General features: G+C 31.2%; 6 protein-coding genes across 7 annotated transcripts in view; 1 reads left to right on the top strand and 5 right to left on the bottom strand.

The window, feature by feature from the left end:
* Window positions 1-739: 739 nt before the first annotated feature.
* Window positions 740-1,519, bottom strand: LOC145190891 (uncharacterized). The gene has a single exon (XM_080067796.2). The coding sequence runs from the start codon at window positions 1,517-1,519 to the stop codon at window positions 740-742; it is 780 nt and encodes a 259-aa protein (XP_079923922.2).
* Window positions 1,520-1,524: 5 nt separating this feature from the next.
* On the bottom strand, window positions 1,525-2,193 carry LOC145186401 (uncharacterized). The gene has a single exon (XM_080062510.2). It carries the CDS (start codon window positions 2,191-2,193, stop codon window positions 1,525-1,527), a length of 669 nt encoding a protein of 222 aa, XP_079918636.2.
* Window positions 2,194-2,239: 46 nt separating this feature from the next.
* On the bottom strand, window positions 2,240-3,316 carry LOC145190893 (uncharacterized). Its single transcript, XM_090070027.1, has one exon. It carries the CDS (start codon window positions 3,314-3,316, stop codon window positions 2,240-2,242), a length of 1,077 nt encoding a protein of 358 aa, XP_089926153.1.
* A 135-nt stretch (window positions 3,317-3,451) lies between these two features.
* On the bottom strand, window positions 3,452-4,863 carry LOC145188552 (uncharacterized). The gene has a single exon (XM_090070654.1). The coding sequence runs from the start codon at window positions 4,202-4,204 to the stop codon at window positions 3,452-3,454; it is 753 nt and encodes a 250-aa protein (XP_089926780.1). The 5' UTR covers window positions 4,205-4,863.
* A 9,566-nt stretch (window positions 4,864-14,429) lies between these two features.
* Window positions 14,430-15,107, top strand: LOC149880334 (uncharacterized). Of its 2 annotated transcripts, none has more exons than XM_090070166.1 (2): window positions 14,430-14,756; window positions 14,910-15,107. In XM_090070166.1, exons 1-2 carry the CDS (start codon window positions 14,495-14,497, stop codon window positions 15,020-15,022), a joined length of 375 nt encoding a protein of 124 aa, XP_089926292.1. In that variant the 5' UTR covers window positions 14,430-14,494; the 3' UTR covers window positions 15,023-15,107. The 2 variants fall into 2 exon arrangements, with proteins under 2 accessions (XP_089926292.1, XP_089926291.1); XM_090070165.1 differs by having other exon boundaries at window positions 14,904-15,107.
* A 4,802-nt stretch (window positions 15,108-19,909) lies between these two features.
* LOC145186255 (uncharacterized) overlaps window positions 19,910-20,247 on the bottom strand; it is a 31,248-nt gene continuing 30,910 nt past the window's right edge. The window contains exon 15 of the mRNA XM_090070162.1: window positions 19,910-20,191. Coding sequence (XP_089926288.1) covers window positions 19,952-20,191 — 240 coding nt within the window. The 3' untranslated portion in view covers window positions 19,910-19,951. The remainder of the gene's footprint in view (window positions 20,192-20,247) is intronic.

Raw genomic sequence — 20,247 nt, 5'->3', positions numbered from 1 at the left:
TGTTTTTGTACAGATTAGGCAGTACTAGCTATTTAAAGTTTTGATTTTTTCATATATCAGTTTGTCAACTCGATTACATTTTATGTGTTTCCACTTGTCACATAGATCACCTTGGATAGCTAAGTGAATTTTAGCTACCGCTTTAAGGCATATGCCACAGGATAGTTTCACTATCATCATTAAAAAGTTACAGAAAAAAGAAATAAAAAAAATTAAAAAAATCTAAATGAGTTTAATAAAAAGAAAATCAAGAAAAAAAAGTAAATGTATAATATGTATATATGAGTATATTATCTAAGAAGGAAAATAATATGTTAACTTTACTAATCATTAGTTAATTATTTTCTAAGCTTACATAAGAAAATATAATCTTAATTCCTATAAAATCTATAAATAAAAAATTTTCATACTTCTTTTTCATTGGCAGCATTTGTATTTTTTCTTTATATTAACAGTTCTTTGTGTGTTTTCTTGTCTTGGGTGTTGTGAATATTTCTTTGTTTTTAACTGACTAAGGAAGATCAACTCAACGCCTTTTTTGTAACTTGTTTATATATATTCTTATTAAGAAAACAGCATTATTTATACTAAATCTGACGTAGTTGACAATTATTCGTAACTAAAAATAAGATAATAATTACCAACTTCATACCATATATTAATTACTGTAAAAATACTTGACGTCATTGCGTGGTTTAATAAATGTTTATGACACACTCCCCCAATTTGTAGAGAACATCTACAAATTCTCATCAAAATGTTCATCAAGGGCTGTTATTTTAATAAGTTCCTTAGCCTTTGATTTCGCCATTCGTGGAGGTCTTTGTTTCAGAGTTTTTGTTTGCTCTGCTGATATGTTTTCGCAAGGTTTAGAATCGTTTAGGAATTCCTCGATCTCAGTAGGATCTTGGCAAATTTCCATCGGATAAAGCATCTGAATCGGTCTTTCCACTACTTGATTATTTCCCGTTCTTAATTTAGCACCGCGGATTATATTATCTTCTCCGCGTACAAGTTTCGTTACCATACCAATTTTCCACTCACCTCTATTCTTTTCTTCTCCTTTAAGCAAGAAAATCTCTCCCACTGCTAAGTCCTTTTGATTATACCCTTTGCGCTGATAATTTTCTCGTAATGATCTTAAGTACTCGTTTGTCCACCTTTTCCACGCTAAGTTCTTGCATTTCGTGATATACCGCATTGCTCGTGTAGTCGATTTGTTGTTAAAATCTTCACCATCGTCATCTTCTGCATTTTCGGAAGGGATTGTAATACCTTTCCCATGTAAAATCATGTTTGGTGTTAATATCGGAAGTTGAATATCGTTCTCGATATATCCTAATGGTCGGTTATTCAAAGTATTTTCAATATCAATCAAAACTTCTTTAAGTCGTTCGAAAGTCAGACGAATCCTTCCAGTTGCTTTGTGTAATGATCTTTTTACCAAACCCACCATACTTTCAAAGAAACCTCCCCACCATGGGCTTCTTGCTAAATTAAACTTCCATTTTATGTTCATTTCACCTAAGTAACGTTTATCAGCGGGTCTTTCTGCAATCGTCGGATCCACCTTGCAGTACTTACAAATGTTTTGGCATTGTCGCTTATTATGAGTGCAGGTGTGCCCCTTCTTGCAATCATTTCTTTTATACTTCGACGGAATTCTTCATTTTCCATTGTTTTTAGTAGATCCAAATGGATTGCTCTTGAAGTTGCACAAGTATAAAGTATAATGTATGATTTTTTGTAACACTCTTTGCTTACTTTATATTCGATTGGGCCAGCGAAATCCAAACCAATAGTTTCAAAGGGGTATTTGCTTTTAGTTCGATACTTTGGCAAATCAGCTGTTAATGGGGCTAGTAATGGTTTGCACCTGAATCTTTTACACCAATTGCAATCGTATATAATCGTTTTGACTTGGCTACGTAAGGTATCTGTCCAATAATTCTCACGAAACTTGGACATTGTCAGACCAACCATCCCATGGTGAGTCTGTGCAAGTGCTCTTTGAATAACCAAGTTTGTAAAGGGATGCTTGCGAGGTAAAAATATTGGGTGCTCACCTTGTATACGACCCATGCAAACTAAAAGCCCATCGTGATTTCTATGTAATCGTAATCTTTCTGAAGTTTCTTTAAATTGTTCGGATTTTTCAAATTCGTATTGAGCAATTTTGATCAGCTTCTGCATTGCGTTGTTCCTTTCAGTAGCTGATAGCACACCTCGACATTTTCTTTTACTTTTGATAATTGATAATGATTCTTAAGATCCATGCCATTATTCTTATAACTTTTGGTAGTTGATACTTGTTCATAAGTTCATCAAAGTAGTTAAACGTCTCTGCTGTGGCAAGGTTATGTATTTTTGTTGGATTAACTTCTTTCATTACTTCATCCATTTGTGTATGAACTATATTGGTTGGCCACTCATTCTTTTTGGTAAGCCATGTTGGACCGTTGAACCATATTTGTGGAATTTTTCCATTTTTAATTCCTCTACTTCCAATATCAGCTGGGTTCTGATTGGTTGGACAGTGACGCCAGATAATCCAACTTCGTTTATTGATTTCTTTGACACGATTTGATACAAACTGCTTCCATTTACGATTGTCATTAAGGATCCAATGCAGTGCTACTGAACTATTAAGCCAGCCGTATATTTCCATAACTGGGTATCCTTCAAGTGCCAATTTAACGTTTGTAAGAGCATTAGCTACCATGTGTCCAGAAATCAATTCAAGTCTGGGAATAGAACAACCTCGTTTTGATATGCGTGATTTGGCTGTAAACAATCCTTGAGTTACTTTGTTTCCTTGATGTACTACTACGTATATTGCACTGCAGCAGCCATCTTTGCTTGCATCACCAAATCCATGGATTTCAATCTTTTTTATTATATGATTCAAAACAGTTATACTTCTTGGTATTGGTGTAAGGTCTGGTAACGTATATTTCCAAAGCATCCATTCCTTTGATAATTCAGGTGAAAGTTTTTTATCCCAAGCAAATTTTAAATCACAAATTTGTCGATATATAAGTTTTGCTGTTAGTGTTATTGGGGAAATCACACCAAGTGGATCAAAAACTCTAGCCAAACTTTCTAAAATTCCTCTTTTGGTTATGATGTTTGTTTGGCGAGTTGGTCTGCAATCCACTAATAAAGTGTCATCATTTTTGTCCCACAACAAACCAAGAATTTTTGAATAACGTTTATTTTGTTCATTGATGGTAACTTCATGATTGTTCTCTTTTGAATCATTGGTTTCTAATGCAGGAAAATTCGAGTGCCATTTGTGAAGCTGGAATCCTCCCATTTCGAACAGATGAATTGCTGTTTGTTTCAATTTTTCGACACATTCCAGGTCAACTCCCCCAGTGATTATATCATCAACATATATGCCCCTGTTGATTATCTGAATTTCATTCTTTTTATGCGGATAATGTTTTTCTTACGTCATTAAATGTTGCTTGATTACTCCCCCAAGAATAAAGGGACTAGATGCACAGCCAAACGGGATTCGAGTAAATCTTAGAGTTATTACTTCTTTACTTTTCAAGTCCGATATCCAATAGAAACGGAAAACATCACGATCTTTAGTATCAACTCTTATTTGTAGGAACGCTTGTTTAATGTCTCCAGTAAGACAAACAGGTTGCAATCTGTTTTGTAAAATAACATTGAGTAGTAAGGGTTGTAATGGAGGACCAATATGTAAACAGTCGTTAAGTGAGGGTGATCCGTACTCTTTAGCTGACGCGTCAAAAACAATCCTTAGCTTGGTTGTTTCGGAGTCCTCTTTTATCACTGCTCGATGAGGCATGTAGCATATTCTCTTGCCAGTTGGTTTGTTTGGTGCATACTCAATTATCCCATACTTGAGTTGTTCTTGAATAATAGCGTTATATTTTATGAGATCATTTGGTTGCTTTTCCAGTTTTCTAAGTACGCTATGCAACCTTGAGATATTTCCATCTGAATAGGATGCTAGTTTTGAATGTTCTACTTTCCATGGTAATCCAGTGAGATAAGAACCAGTCGAGTCTTGTTGTAGCTGTTCTTTAAATTCTTCATATACTTCATTTTGATTCCCTTCGCTTTGATCTTCTAGACCAAGAACATCCAAGCTATATAGTTCTTTATAACAGTCGTTGGTTGACTTTGTAAAATATAAACAGTCCGAGGTGCTTTGTCCTGGACCCATAACCGTCCATCCAAATATGGTTTCTTCTGCAATAGCTTCTCCATCATTTCCAGTCCTGAAACCTTTCAACTTTATTCTTGCAATATCACCAACACCAATTATAAGATGAATTTTATGATCATCGTAGTCATCTTCATTATGAAAATGCAATCCCTCTAAGTGTTTGAATTTCTTTTTTAGGACGGATATCCTCGGATTTTGTAGCACTGTAAGCACTTTCCTTTCTAGCTTGTAGAGTTTAATATCAAGGCTGCTGCGTCAGTTTATTGAATATAGAGTTGTGTAGAACAACGGAAGGTTTTGATGTACTGATCCAGTCATTGTTTCAATATTTTTCGATTCCCAATTAATTGGCTCTAACTTTAGGTACTTGATTAGCGTAGATGAAGCATAAGAACTACCAGCTCCCGTATCCAAGAGTACTCTCACTTTATATTTGCCAACGTTCACAACGACTGTGGGATGAATAGTTTGCCCTTCGTATCCAGTCATAAGGATACCCTTTTTTGATTCGTCTTTATTAACCCCAGTACATATAGATGAATGATGCCTTCCTTGACAATGGTAGCAAGAACGTTTGCTACGACAGCTGGATACTGTGTGGTTTGTTAACGTGCAGTTGAAGCAGCGATGGTTTTCTTTAAGATATTGTTTCCTTTGCTGTGTTGAATGAAGTTTCGTACATTCGTGACTACGATGATTTTGCGAACTGCAGTAGACACAGCCAATGTTTTTAGTTTCGTTATGTTGGAAGTGTTTTTCCATTTGATTTTTGTGCTCCCAATTATTGTGGGGTTTTGAATTTTCTTTTCTGATATTATTTCTTGTTCGTCCAATAGATGATTCTGGGTTTCGTAAGGTATATTCACGTAGAGCTTCAATTAGCTGTTCAAAGCCCCATTCCTGCCATTTTGGATCTGTTCGAGTAATATCAGCTTTAACAGGGCCCAGTTTGTCGAGAGTTTCACGTACCAGTATTTCTGCTGTTTCCAATTTGTTTAAAGTTTTCAACGAGTTTATGCTTACATTTAATTTTCTGTAAAAATGATGTATTTGATCCACGTCGGTATTTTTTATGTAGGGAAGATCCATGATATCACGACCATGCTGGCGTATAATTTCAGAAGTGATTCCATATTTTTGATTTAGAATCATTTTCGCTTTTTCATAACCATTTGCATTAAAAGGGAGTCCAGCAATTTCCTCTTTTGGCGTGTTTGATAATAGTTCACGTAAGTACGATAATTTAGTTACTGGAGGATAGCTTCTGTTGTCAATTTCTGTGCTGAATTGTTCCCAGAACCGCACCCAATCCAGAATAGTCCCATCAAATTTTGAAATTTGTAGTCTGGGAAGTTTTGCTTTACAATCATTTGTGTGTGCACTGTGCATGCTTTGAGTTGTTTCTTGTTTTTGTTCATTTAGTTCTTCTTTTACACGAGCAATTTCTCCGTGCATTTTCTTCTTTTTCGTAATTTCTCTTTCTACGCGGTATTCTTCCAGCGAGGTCAGAAGTTCGCTTTGCTGTTTAATTAAGTTGTTCTGTTGTTCGTACCAGTTGTCGATTTCTTGATTGTCGGCGTTTTCTTCGTCTCTTTTTAATTCTTCTATGTTTTGGATTAAGTTAAAAGTCTCCGACAGTTTTGCTTTGATGGTTGGTTCTAATCTATCTAGTGTGTGTATATCGTTATTGTTCAATGATATGCGTACTTCCAGACCAAGTCGCTCAACTTTTGTTAATGTTAGTTCCAATTTCCTTGATAGTGTAGCGATTGGATCTTCGCGTTGCTTCGGAGGCATTTTAAATTCTATTGTAATCTTTGATTCCTTACGTCAGTTGATAGCTTGAAGAGTGTTCCGTAGATTCCAGTGTCCTGGCAGGGTCGCCACTTTGTGTTGTGAATATTTCTTTGTTTTTGACTGACTAAGGAAGATCGACTCAACGCCTTTTTTGTAACTTGTTTATATATATTCTTATTAAGAAAACAGCGTTATTTATACTAAATCTGACATAGTTGACAATTATTCGTAACTAAAAATAAGATAATAATTACCAACTTCATACCATATATTAATTACTGTAAAAATACTTGACGTCATTGCGTGGTTTAATAAATGTTTATGACATGGCTCCTTGTCTTGGCTTCTTGTTTTGTCTAATTTTTAATATGAAAATGATATTGATATTTACTTTTCCTTCCTCGTCTAATTTTTTAAACTCACTGTCAACTTTATCTTTTGATTTTCAATAGAAATATTTTTTCTTTGAGATTTTCACGGAAGCTTTTTTAACCAAAAATTCTTTTTGAAATACCTTATTTACTTTCTTCACTTTTTCCTTTTTCTTTTCCTTATACGATCTTTTCTTATACAATCTTTCACAATCTTTTTTGTTCAAAAGATCTTCTACTTTTCAATTTAAACTTATTAAGCTTCTATTTAGCTTTTTTATTTTTCTTCGCCGTTAAAAAATCAACTACTATTGACTACTTTACTTTAATTCTCCTATTATAAAAAAATATTCATTAAACCAATGCAAATCATACTTTAATTATGGCGTTTAAGGGTCTGCGTCTCGGAATCGTATTCTCGAAATGAACCGGGAAAAGCGTAACGAGACGAGAAATTTCCCGGAAAAAAAGAACGAGACAACGGAAACGATTGTCCCGGAATAAAGTTATAAATCGGGACATAAATTTTTTCTCGGAATTTAAAAACTGTGTCCCGGATAATTACGAAACGTTACGAGACAGATCAATTATATTAACTAGATATCTAACTCGCGCTTTCGCAGTCAAGAAAATTTTTTGCCAACCAAGTTTGTTTTGCCAGCCAGAAATTGACGCACAGTGACTCAAAACATCAAAAAATATAGCACTTTACCCCTCACAATGTTTTGGTAAATATAGTGCCCCTTTTTAATAATATTAAATTGGAATGATCATTTATTTAAAAAGTAAAAATAGTTTTTTCATAAAACTTATTTTTTACATTTTATGGTTAAAAGAAGTTAAAAATTTTAATATTATTTTCAAAGAAATCTAAAAAATGAGAGATTTTTATTTAGTAAAAATGGAGAACTTTTAATCTAAATTAAAGTCTATATTTACTTTTAAGATATTCCGCCATTTTTCAATAGCGGAAAACAAGGTTTTTATGGACTCATTGACATTTGTATTTCTTGAATTTGAGTTTGTTACTTGTATTACTTGTTTCAAAATATCAAATATAGTTTTAAGAAATACATTTTTGTCATTATATGCTACTTAGAAATTTGTTAAAATGTTTTAACTTGAATAATGATTTACTATTCAAGAAGTGCTGGATATTTGAAATTGCATTACTTAACAACTTCAGTATTTCCTGTAATATACAAGTAACATTATTTACTTAAACATTATAGGGAAAGTAATGTGATAATTGTCAAAGAAGTTATAACATAAGATATTAAACAGTGTAAATTGAAAAATGACATAAAGTACTCAAAAATGTTTCTGATATATATTAATGATTTTAAAAACAACAACAATAAAAAGATTAGATCTTATCCCGAATATACGTGAATTAGGAGTGGATAAATTACGAATTTGAAAGGATTTACTTAACGAAATTATATAAAACTGAAGAAATTAGCAAATAGAACATAAATTAATACCACTTTAGATAGATTTATTTCAAAAGTGAAGAAAAAAACTAAAACAATGTGGTATGATTCTTTTATAGAAAAAGAATACCAATGGCTTCAAGAAAATCTTTTGACCAATAAAAGTATCCATTTTGGTTCTGGAAAACCCCATAAACAATGGGTGGCCCTTGGAAAGCAAAGGAAAAGAGAAAAAATAAAAGAACTAGGTGTTGAACGTCATACTCTATTGTTAATCTCTGCAAAAAGTACACTTTTTAAAAAAAGTCAAAAGTTTTATGGATCAAAAAAGTTAAAGACACTTTGGATAACCTTTCCCTTAAATATGAGTGTAAAACAAACTCTTGCATTAGAAGTGAAAACTGACCTCAGCGGTAAACAATATTAAATGATCAGAGACTTAGCCCTTGGACATATGTTTATCCCCTTCTTCCAATATACTTTATTGGAAAGAGTTGAATACTATCCCAAAAATATTTTTTCCCCCTGATTTCAGTTGCTACCATTAATTTTTATACAGCTGTGTTTATATAGATAGTATTACAATATCAATAATAGCAGCTGAAATAAATGATGATAAATGTGCCAGTTATTCATTATTTAAATTTCACATTAAGGATTAACAAGTATATCTCGTTATGTCTTGTTATGTCCCGTTAAAAAGATGTAAATTCCAGGAAATTATAAAGCTCCTATTTTGTCCGGGACATCTCGTCTCGTTTCGGTATCGTCCCGGATTTCGAGTGAAAATTAAAAATTGTCTCGATATTTATCGTTAATCGGGACAAAGCTTTTAGGATCGTCTCGTCTCGAATAAAAAAAATAACGAGACGCAGACGCTTAATGGCATGTTGCATTGTACATCGCGTGTTTAAAAGAGTACTTCAGAATAATTTATGTTAAACCAACATAAATTATTCTGAAGTCCTCTTTTAAACACGCGACGTACAATGCAACGTCTTTTGATTACTTATATTCTGTTATTATAAAAAATATATATCAAATTAAGGCAAAGAACATAATAATTAAAATAGCAATTACCAAATGTTAACCTTATTTTAACAAAACAACCTTATTACATCTGAAATTATGAATTTTTTAGATCATCGGATGTTTTAATTTGTTTATTAACACAAAAGTGACGAATGATTTTTTTTAAATGTATCTTTTATTGTTAAATTTCAATTTTGTTTAAGATTATTAATGCGTGTGGTTGATTAAACATTTTTTCGCACCTAATTGCCAACCTCTTACATAAGAAGCATCAAAAGAGGAAACAGTATTCACATTCTTCACAGCTCTAACATTAAAAAAATGCTACAATTCCAAACGCAGTCCTCACAATCGTAAGAATCATCGGTGGAAAATTCGGTTTATCTTCAAGACTAGAGAAGTTAAGTCTTTTGTTCTTTATTATTCGTTAAAAACAGAAAAACCTAAAACCAAAACCGATGCTTAATAAATACATTAAATAACAGTTGAATCACTTAAATTTTCAGGAACAATATAGTGATGTTGACTGCAATAAAAATCGTTCTTTTTATGATTATAAGCATTTTTTGATATGAAAGAATTTTTTGGGATGTCTCTGAGAGTTGCCAAACTTTCTCTTTATATTTAGTATAACAAATTATGGACAAAGTATTTCCATGAAAGTTATGCAGATTTTTATTTATACTGCAAAATACCTACAAAGTAATTGCAGAATGCTTTTTATTTTTGTCGTAAACAAAGTTCATGATAAGGCATAATATTTAACATGGCATAATAAATTGGCCTCGAGTTCAAATGCTGACATCGACATTTTGAAATGCTGACATCGACATTTTGAAATGCTGACATCGACATTTTGAAATGCTGACATCGACATTTAGGACGGCTGAAAAATACTTGAACATCGTGGTGATGTTTATGATCCATTAGCAATGACTAGTACCTTTGCCTCTTATTTCATTTTTAAAATACAGTACCATGTTCAATTGAAAAACACATTAATTTTTAAACACATTATTCAACCCAACAACAAGTTGTCTTAATGACAACTTTAAGACAACTTGTTGTTGAATCTATATTTATTGAAATTGGTCTTAAAGATGTCTTAAACTGGTCTAAAATGAAACACTGTAAGTTGTCTTAACTTAAACGTCTTAAAGTTGTCTTACTTAAAACGGCTTAAAGACGGTTTAAAAAGACGTGCGTGGGTGTTTTTGTGTGTGTATGTGTAAATACACACACACACACACACACACACACACACACACACACACACACACACACATATACGTGTGTGTATGTATATACATATATATGTATAAGAAATATATATATATATATAAAAAAAATATATATATATCTATTTTTTTTTTTACCTTCCAGTCCCCTTCCAATACAACATAAATGTATATATTCATATAGCATTAGAAAGAGACTGGAAGGTGGTGACAGAATATAGAAAGGTATGAAAATATGAACTATCCAAATGCAATAACTGAAAAAAAGAGACACGATTTACTAAAAAATATATTTTATGATTATATTTTTATATTTTTATAATTGATTATATGATTATATTCTTATACTTTTAACTAAGAGACATGGTTTACTATATAAATATATTACATGACTATATTTTTAATATGGTTTTCGTGATGCTGGTGCGATTTTTAACATGCCCTGAATAAATTTATGGACTGTCTCCTCCGATTCCTTTGGATGTGTCTCGGACAGCCGCTAAAAGAGAAAATTAATAAAACATTAGTAGATCAAGAAAATCATTGTTTTTTTTGGAAAGCAGCGTTGAAAGACACTTACCTACACTTAATTCCACATTTATAAAGTTGGGTTTCTTTAAAACTTCTCTTTCCGCCTCTCTGTCCATCCATGTGAAAATTTATCATTAGCGAACAATGTAATATCTAAATTCGATTAGTTTCTCAGAAACCTGTAAAATATGGGCTTATGATTCCCTCGCCATTTGACCTTTACGGAAATGATTCAAGATTCTTTTAACAACCCCAAGACATATCAAATGCATAAAGTCAAGGCTGAATCCGGAAATACATTTCATACCAGTAGCTATAAGAGGAGACATATATTTGATGCTGCTTATACGACTGCCAGTTAAAATCTTAATCTGTCCGCTTACAAAATTGTTGCTCTTCATGAAACACTACCCTTCCTTCCTGTTGCACGCAATCGCGCAGTCATTCAAGCCTCCCACGCTTCATTTTTGATATGTAAAAAAATGAGCATTTTTTGTTCTCTCTTTTACGAAGAATAAAGACAGTTCTTAACACATTTTCTTACTAGTAAAAATATAAGTTTCAATATATCGTATTTAAATAATACGACGTGGAGAAATCTTGAATAAAGTACGGATGGCAAAGAATAAAAAGGATAACTGATAGATCGACAAGTATAAGTTACGTTTATTTTAATACTTCTTTTTCTAAGTGCAATTTGGGATATTAAAATTTGATTGATCTTTTAATTACATCTAACGTTACTTTAATTAAAGCTAGTTTTGAGTTATTTTACAACGATTTATTTTATAACGACAAAAAAAAAAGGTTTACTTTACATTTCTTTCCTAAAAGCATTAAGGCGACATTCTTTCGTAATTAAATAACCGTTATAAGTCATTTGATTTGTCATCACAGAATCTGCCATACCACAGTCAGTTTTATTTTAAACGGCCATTTCGATTTGTATTCGCAAGTGATTATTTGTTAACCTCGTATCACGCTCTAGTCAGTTCAGATACTAGATTATCATTATTATCGGATTATAAAAGTTTGTTAATTTAGCCAGAATGTCAAACTTGCAATCAAAACTTAGACAGAACTGTTTATATAAAATTACTTAATAAACTTTTTGAAAAATCATCCTAAATTCTATTTAACAACAATGAGGAAAACCATTATCAAATTTTAGGCGATATTCGTGACACTGTTAATGTGAAATTCACTAAGGTTATTCAATTGGATTAAAACATTTCCTTGCTTATTGAAGATGATGATGAACTACAGCAGGACGCAGAATCATCCACAGAATTTACACTCTTATGTAAGAACGAACTTTCAATTATTAACAGGCATTTAAAAAAACACGATCTCAAGATCGATTCTTTAAGTTTAACAAGCAATTCTAAAAATAAAACAATCAAACTTCCTATGTTAAAGCTGGAGCCATTTGATGGCAGACTAGAAAGTTAGGTAACATTTATGGAGAATTTTAATTGTGCAATCAACCTTAATGATGATTTATCTGGTATCCAAAAAATGACTTACTTGCGTAACTTACTTTATGGACCTACCCCAGCCTCTGTAACTGGACTTGCCTTGACAAACGAAAATTACAAGGCTGCATTAGAAATACTTAAACGAAGATATGACAGTAAGCAAGCTCTTATATCATCGCATATGGGTAAACTCTTGTCATTAGAGAGAATCCATAGTATTAGCAAAATAGAGAAGTTAAGACAATTTTTTGACAGCTTAGAAATACAAGTAAGAAGCCTCGAGAATCTGGGTATTAGTAGCAATATGTACGGAGCTCTCCTTATCCCAGTAATTTTGGAAAAGATACCAGAAGAACCAACATTAATTGTCAACCGTCAATTTAGTAACAATGAAAATTGGAATATTAAAACAGTTGTTGATCCTCTAAAGACTGAATTACGTGCTCAAGAACAAGCATTAACTAACTCATTTGATAAATCAGACAGATTAATAACTGCAGAAGCATTTCGTACTAGTGCAAATAACAGAGAATCAAATCGAATTCATTCATCTAATTCAATTAACAGGATACATAGGTACAATTCACATCCAAATAATACAGGTCAAGTTTCCTATTTTGAAAGGAACAATCCAAGATGTTTCCAAAAACTAAATAAATGTTTATTTTGTGACCAGCTAGATAAATCACAATACTGTCGATCAGTTACAAATATTCAATCAAGAAAGAAAATCATCAGTGATAAAAAACTTTAAATGCTTAGGACGCGGACACATAAGTAAGCAATGTTTATCTCAAATAAAATGCTTTTAATGTGGACGTCATCATCATGTTGCTTTATGTATCAATACACAGAATCCGAACCTGCAAAATCAATCTCATCACAATCAATCTGAAGAACAAATGGCTTCAGTTGCAGAAGCTACATCTGAAGGGCAACAATCTGTTTTGCTGCAAACTGGATCAACTCAAGTCTTGGACAATAATGGCAATTTACATGATTGCAGAATACTTTTCGACAATTGATCTCAGTTAAGTTATATAGGGCCCGACTTATATTCAAAGCTAAAAGTCAAAACATTAGGTACGAAGGAAATAAGTATAAAAACATTTGGTAACAATAATACAACAGAAATTTTAGAAAGTGTCAAGTTACGAATTAAATGTCTACTCGGCCGAACAAAACTAATAGTTTGCTACGTAAAAGACATATGTTCTCCTCTTAACGGACAATATATAAATCTTGCTAGTGAAAAGTATAGACACTTACATAATCTTAAGTTAGTAGACAGTAATTGTATTTAAATGTGAGGCGATACCTATCAATAAACTCAAAGTTGGAATCATCAAACTCCCCAATCCCCCAAACTGACGCCATAGATTCTTTCAATAAAGATTCTGGAGAAGTGGTAGTATGAAAGTAGATGTTCTGATTGGAGCTGACTTTTATTGGTCATTTTTCGAAAATACAATCATTGGAGGCTACCGCAATCATCCAATTGCTTTAAAATCTAAACTAGGTTTTTTACTAAGTGGTCCCATTTTTGTTAAAAAGATAATTGAAAATAGTGAGTATGGTAGTTGTGTTAACACTGCACATGTCATGTTAGTAGAATCATCTCTTTCTCCACAATCTTTAGTGAAAGAATCCATGGCGTCAGTTTGGAGGATTGGGGAGTTTGATCCCAGCCAACATTGACAAACGGGTACCGTATGGTTTTTAACTGGGCTTACGGGAACGGGATTTAGAAGGGTTTGTGTTCTGGTTTCCAGACGGGTCCCGTACGGTTGAAAAATTAAGCAAAAATAGTAATATTGACCGCATGTGGTGATTATAAAGGCTAAGAAAACTGGGATTTTTACGGGTTTCCCATTAGGGACCCATCTGGTGCAAATAACATGCGGAAAAATCTATGCAATCAGACCATTATCGCCATTTGCAATTTACCTTATGCAAAAAAAGTTTTTACAATATAACGTATAAATTAAAGTTATAATCGTTTTCTCGTTTTATGTTTTTTATGAAACTCTATATAAAAAGTTGTTATAACTATTTTTATTTTTTTTTTATATAAATTTTTCTCTTTTTCTTTCTTTAGTAAAAATTTGAAAATGTTACAAAGTTTTACATGCAATTTGAACAATAAATACTTTAAAAAATTCATTAATATTTACGTTTATGAAAAGTAACGCCACAAGGAATTGCATATAATATTATAAAGTTGACATGAGGGTTTTCATTATTGTCTTACTTCCTTGTGGCATATATTCTTAGAATCATGAATGGTTTTTGAAGACCATTGAACGTTTTTCTGTAAAACCAAAAGTTCAATTTAGTAATATTTTATTCCTATATAAAGGAGATTGCGGAGTATGGATTTTTTCTATGTTACTGAGTAAGATGTTGTATGCAATTTTCTGTGTTACTGAGTAAGATGTTGTATGCAATTGTTGCATTCGATGAAGAAAACAATACAGATTACGTACCACCAATTTGGTTAGTGAATGGTATGAGTGAAAATGTGTTATCAATAATTTCCTCTAGAAAATCTACAGATTTTTATTGGCCTCGCTGGACAAATATGAAAAAAATAGACTTAGCTAAATCAATATGTCAAGAACTTGAGGTTGGATGGCTTAGGTTTTCAGGAAGAATTTTGTCAACTGCAGGTAGTTTATATAATATTCTCAAAGATAGTAAAGTAATAATTTTGATAATTTTTTATAAATTTATTTAAGGGTTTAATCATAATTATTGAAATTTGAAAATGATATTTTGATACATCAATAATTATCATAAGTACTTTTTAAAATTAGACACAGAATCTGAAGCAAAAGAAAAATGCAGATATGCAGAAGATACCTCAAATGTTGATGAAGTATATCAAAACCAAAAAAATAGGGATATAAAGTTACATAATTTTAATTTAACATAAAAAAGATGTTTTTGTTACTGGCTTAAAACTTGTATATTTATGAATTATTAAAATTTCAAAAAAAAAAAAAATACTTTTGATAATTAGCCAATCCTTTAGAGATAATCAAGAGAAGACTGTTGAGAAAAGTGAGTAAGATATTGTTTTAATATTTGTTTTAATAATTGTTATATATTATAATGTTAGGTTCCAATTAAATATTTGTCATTTATACATTGCATAAAAATTTTTATGTGTATTATAGCTTCCATTGTCAAGGTTTTTCTGTTGGAGAAAATTTTAATTTTTTATAATATTTTATAGTATATATATATATATATATATATATATATATATATATATATATATATATATATATATATATATATATATATATATATATATATATATATATATATATATATATATATATGTATATGAAATATCAAAGGGAATAGATAGATATCTAGACTTAGAAAATGTCAGAATTAAGCGAGTTATAGTATGTATAGAGTGTTCAAGGGGATATATATGCATATATATATATATATATAATTTAGAGCCTTTAACATTACTTGCAGGTCCTTGTGCTAAAAGGGAATGTGGTGTGCATTGATATGAAACCAATTTACTTCATGAACCCCCTTGAATGCTTTAAATTATTGTATCATATCCCCTAACTACCTTCTTTGTTCTAGAGTTTGTAGATTGAGATAAGTTAGGCTCTTATATATATAAATAAATAAGTAATAAATACATGGGTTTACCCACAGCTACTGTATTTTGCCAGAAGTTGGCAAAACACTTGCTCTGCTGTGCAACAAATTAAACAAAGCGAGAAATTTTAATAATCAAGAGTTTTCTGGTGGAATAGTTCTCCATTTACCATTAAATATGATTTTAGTTTTTCATTAAAAATAGTTGTGTTTTTTTATCACTGATGGTATTTAGAAGTATATTCCAAAGTTTAAGACCATACTGGGATAATGGTTGATTGCTGAAACGATTATTGTATTTTGTTTCTTTTAGTTTTAGTGTTCTTTCTGACATAGAGTATTGAATTAAATTGCATAATGACGTTAGTGCTTCCTGTTTAATAGATTTCTGCATTATTAAAACGACCTTGAAATATATTATTTCTCTAATTTTTAGCCAATGCAAGTTGTTATATTCTTTGTTATTTACTTGAGTTTCTATTCTGGTTTTAAATACCAGTCTTGCTGCACAATTCTGAACAGACTGTAGTTTTTTTAATAGTGTCTTATCAATTCCAAAGTAGAGGGAGTTACAATAATATAGTTGTGAAAATAATAATGAACATACTATGGTGCACAGATCTTTATGGGATAAGATTTGTTTTATTTTGGTTATTTTTCTTATTATATTGTAACAGTTTTTAACAATCTTATTTATTTGTGTTTTTAAAGATAATTGATTGTCGAGTATCACATCTAGACTTTTTGCAGAATCAACAAATCAAATGCATTTCTTGTTAACAAAAGTACCCTCAATAATGATATCTTTTTGAATGTTAGGTGGTGCCATAATTAATATTTTGGTTTTTGATTGGTTTATGAATGATTCACACATCCATTTAGAAATGTATTCAAGACATTTTTGTATATCCACAATGAGATATTTAAGAGATTTGGACCCAGGACTGTACCATGGGGTGCTCCATATTTTACATTTTGGTTAGATGAACATAAATTACCAATTTTAACTTTTTGGGTACAGTCAACTAAAAAAGTTCAAATATATGATTGGTTAGTTTAAGTAAAAGTGTTTCAGTCAAATGATGTTGTTTGTAGATAAGTGTTTTTACTAATTTATGTATATATATATATATATATATATATATATATATATATATATATATATATATATATATATATATATATATATATATATATATATATATATATATATATATATCACTAGTGGCTCACTATCGGGGATATTTTTTTGTTTGTAACGCAACATTTTAATATTTTTAACAAACTTTATTTTTCATATTAGTTTTTTTTATATATTTTTATTTTATGCTGATTTTTATTTATAAATTAAAATTATTATTTTACTATAAAATTATATTTTTTAAATTTATTTATATCATTTTTATTTAATATATGTAATATTTTATATTTTTATTTATTTATTTTCTACAACAAAAATTTATAGGAATATAACGGTATTTAAATATAACATTAACCTGTGCCCTAACTACTCCTGTGCAAGCTCTCCCTTTCAGTCAATGCGTGTATTTTTCACATTGTATAAAGGTTACTATTGGGGACATTTTTTTTATTAAAAAAATTTAGCATTTAGGGGGACAAAAGATTTGCGGGTACACAAAATGTATTCATAAATTTGTATATTTGTTTTTGTCCCCTTAAGTGTCAATTTTTCACAAATCTGTATTTTATACATAATTATTATTTTGAAGTAAAATAATATTAAACTTCAGAAAATGAAGATACGTCAAGATTTTCTACAGAAGAATTCGATGAACAAATCAAGAAAAAGAAAAAGAAAACCACAAAAGAGTTAAAACACTTAAAATCATAACAATAAATGATATTAATTTAATTAAAGGCTTAGAACTATAATCGTGGAATGGAATTTTAAATTAAGATAATTGAGATTTTTGTAAAAAATTACTTAGCTACTGGTAAAGTTTCGTTATTTAAGTAAAAGTATTACAAAAAAAATCATTTTTTGCACTATATCTCAAGACAAAAAAGTTTACTATCTGATTTTGCAACATCCTCAATTATAGTCATTATTATAGTTAATAATTTTAAATTTTTTAGAAATACTAAAGTCAAAAAGTTTGAAGACCTTCACAAATCTTTGAATCATACAATTACCAAGCCAGTTGCCCCATCTCCCTTAAGTATATATTTCAGTTTTTGTTATCTTGTTGCCAGCATCAAATAATGGAAAATAATTTATGATAAAAACTTGTTAAAAAATAAGTTACTAATATTTTATTCTTATTGTTTTTACATAGTTCCAAATGTTGTTTTACATCAGAGGAAGTTGACCTTCGTATAAGTTCATCTTTACCAGGTAATTTTATACTTACACACACACATATGTATATGTATATATATATGTGTGTGTGTGTGTGTATATATATATGTGTATATATATGTAGATATATATATATATATTGTATGTATATACAAAATATGCACAATATATACACAAACACACACAAGCACATACACACATTCACTCTGTTTTGGGTTAGTATCAGGTCCTCTAAAAATAATTTTCACTGAGGTTTTGCCATAAATAATATAAGGTCAGAAGGTCAGAAAAAAGTTGCAAACCTCAGACACTTTAAGGTAGGCAATTAGGTCACCAATGCCAAATGCCAATCCTAATTTGGAGGGCTGATAAATATTATTGTGTATTAGGGTGGTCCTTATTCATTACAAAAAAAATTTTCTTCAGTTTTCTGACGGGGCACCCCCTTCAATGGTTGACGTTTATGAAAAAATAATTGTACTGAAAACTTTATTTGAAAAAAATACATTTTAGGGGTCTCTACCGCAGAGTTTATATCTATAAAAGTGCCCACAGAAGGCTCATATGCTCAGTATTCTACAATATGAATGATTAGGACAAATATGATCACAGAGCACAACATTGCTTTATTGAAGCACTTTTAAACAACTGTTACAGTGTTACATATTGTAATTATTATTGTCCTTCTGTGTTGAGACTGTCAAAGTGACAAAAACCGTCTAGTTAGTCCATTGCCAGGGTATTCTTCGCTCAATCAGGAAATCGCTGGCGGTACTTCTTTACAATTAAGAGAAGGCACTGTTTCTGCTCCTCATCGTTTGTGTGCAGCTTGTTGTATTCGTCCATTGAGGCAACTCCACGTTCTGCTATGTCATTCACAACTCTCATACTACTGACAGTGTTCTTTGCCAACTGATAGTCAGCATCTGCAGACCAGAGCTTCACATCTTTGTTGAGGAAAGTTGATGGTAGACCAGTGATGGTGAAGAATCTACGACTGCTCTCGGTGACAAAGTCTTCCAAGTTCTTGGAGCTCACCAGCGTAGGATTAACAGTTATCCTCTTCAAAGGATATTCTGCACCCGGTGCTTGCAGGGCACTGACCATCAGACGTTTAGTGTCATCAGAGACTTCGTCATCAAAGAAAGCCAATGCAATCAGTTCTTCTGACAAGTACCACAAATGTCCTAAAATTTTCTTCATTGCGATCTGAGAGACTGTTTGATTCTGTGCCTTGTATTTGTCGATCTCTTTGATAAGCTCGAGATCAACACAAGGCAAAGATGGCGCTGACGGCGCTCTAAACCAGGCCTTGACATACAGAGTCACTGTGAAAAATACCAAATGTAAACCATACGTTAATTAAATAACATTATTATTGAAATTATATATTATTTAGATGATTGGATGTTTTACTTTGTTTCAAACATCCAATTATCTAAGACGTTAGCATAAAAGTGATGAAATGCAATATTAATTTTTTTAAAGGTATTTTTAATTGTTAAATTTGAATTTTGTTTAAAACTTTTAATGCTTGTATGCGATTAAATAATTTTTCACCCCTAATGTTTATCGCATAATAATTATCGCATAATCGTTAATCGCATTGTTTTGAAAAGCAGTGCCACGCGCTTTTCCTATTCCCTTTTATTCCAGAATCTACATCACGTTTGCACGTTCACCACATTTGATTGACATGTTTGTTGGTGTGCCATTTTAATGTTCAAGTTACATTTTAAGGGTGCCAAAAAATATTCAAGTAACATTTCTAAGAAATGTTCAAGTAACATTTCTAAGAAATGCTAGTTAAACATTTCTTTGAAATTTATTTTGCTTGATGCTGCATCACCAAAAACAAATTAATAATTATGCTTTTTATCTTTAACTATAATTCATTTTATTTTTAAAAGTTTTTCACACCGCTTGTTTATTTACAAAAGAAATTTTCATAGAATGAATTTCGTATGTAGTCCCAGCTAGACCAGCGTCGACGAGCGGCAAGGAAACTGGTCCAATATACGGTCCCACCTGCATCCCCTTAAAATCTTCGTATACCCACAGCTCAACCTTTTGACCTAACGGAATGCTCATACTCTTTATCTTCTCATCAAAGCTAGAATAGCTGCATCCATGGAATATAGGCTTTGGATAATCCTTAAAAAATAATAAAGTTGTTTCAATACATATATAACAAAAGTGCGAGGAAGGAA

Source organism: Hydra viridissima, unplaced genomic scaffold (genome assembly GCF_058129835.1).
Source record: "Hydra viridissima isolate aposymbiotic clone 2 unplaced genomic scaffold, HvirCarnegie_v1 scaffold_13, whole genome shotgun sequence".
Classification (NCBI taxonomy): domain Eukaryota; kingdom Metazoa; phylum Cnidaria; class Hydrozoa; order Anthoathecata; family Hydridae; genus Hydra; species Hydra viridissima.
The sequence above is the reverse complement of the archived record's forward strand: the minus strand, read 5'-3'. Positions and strand labels throughout refer to the sequence as shown.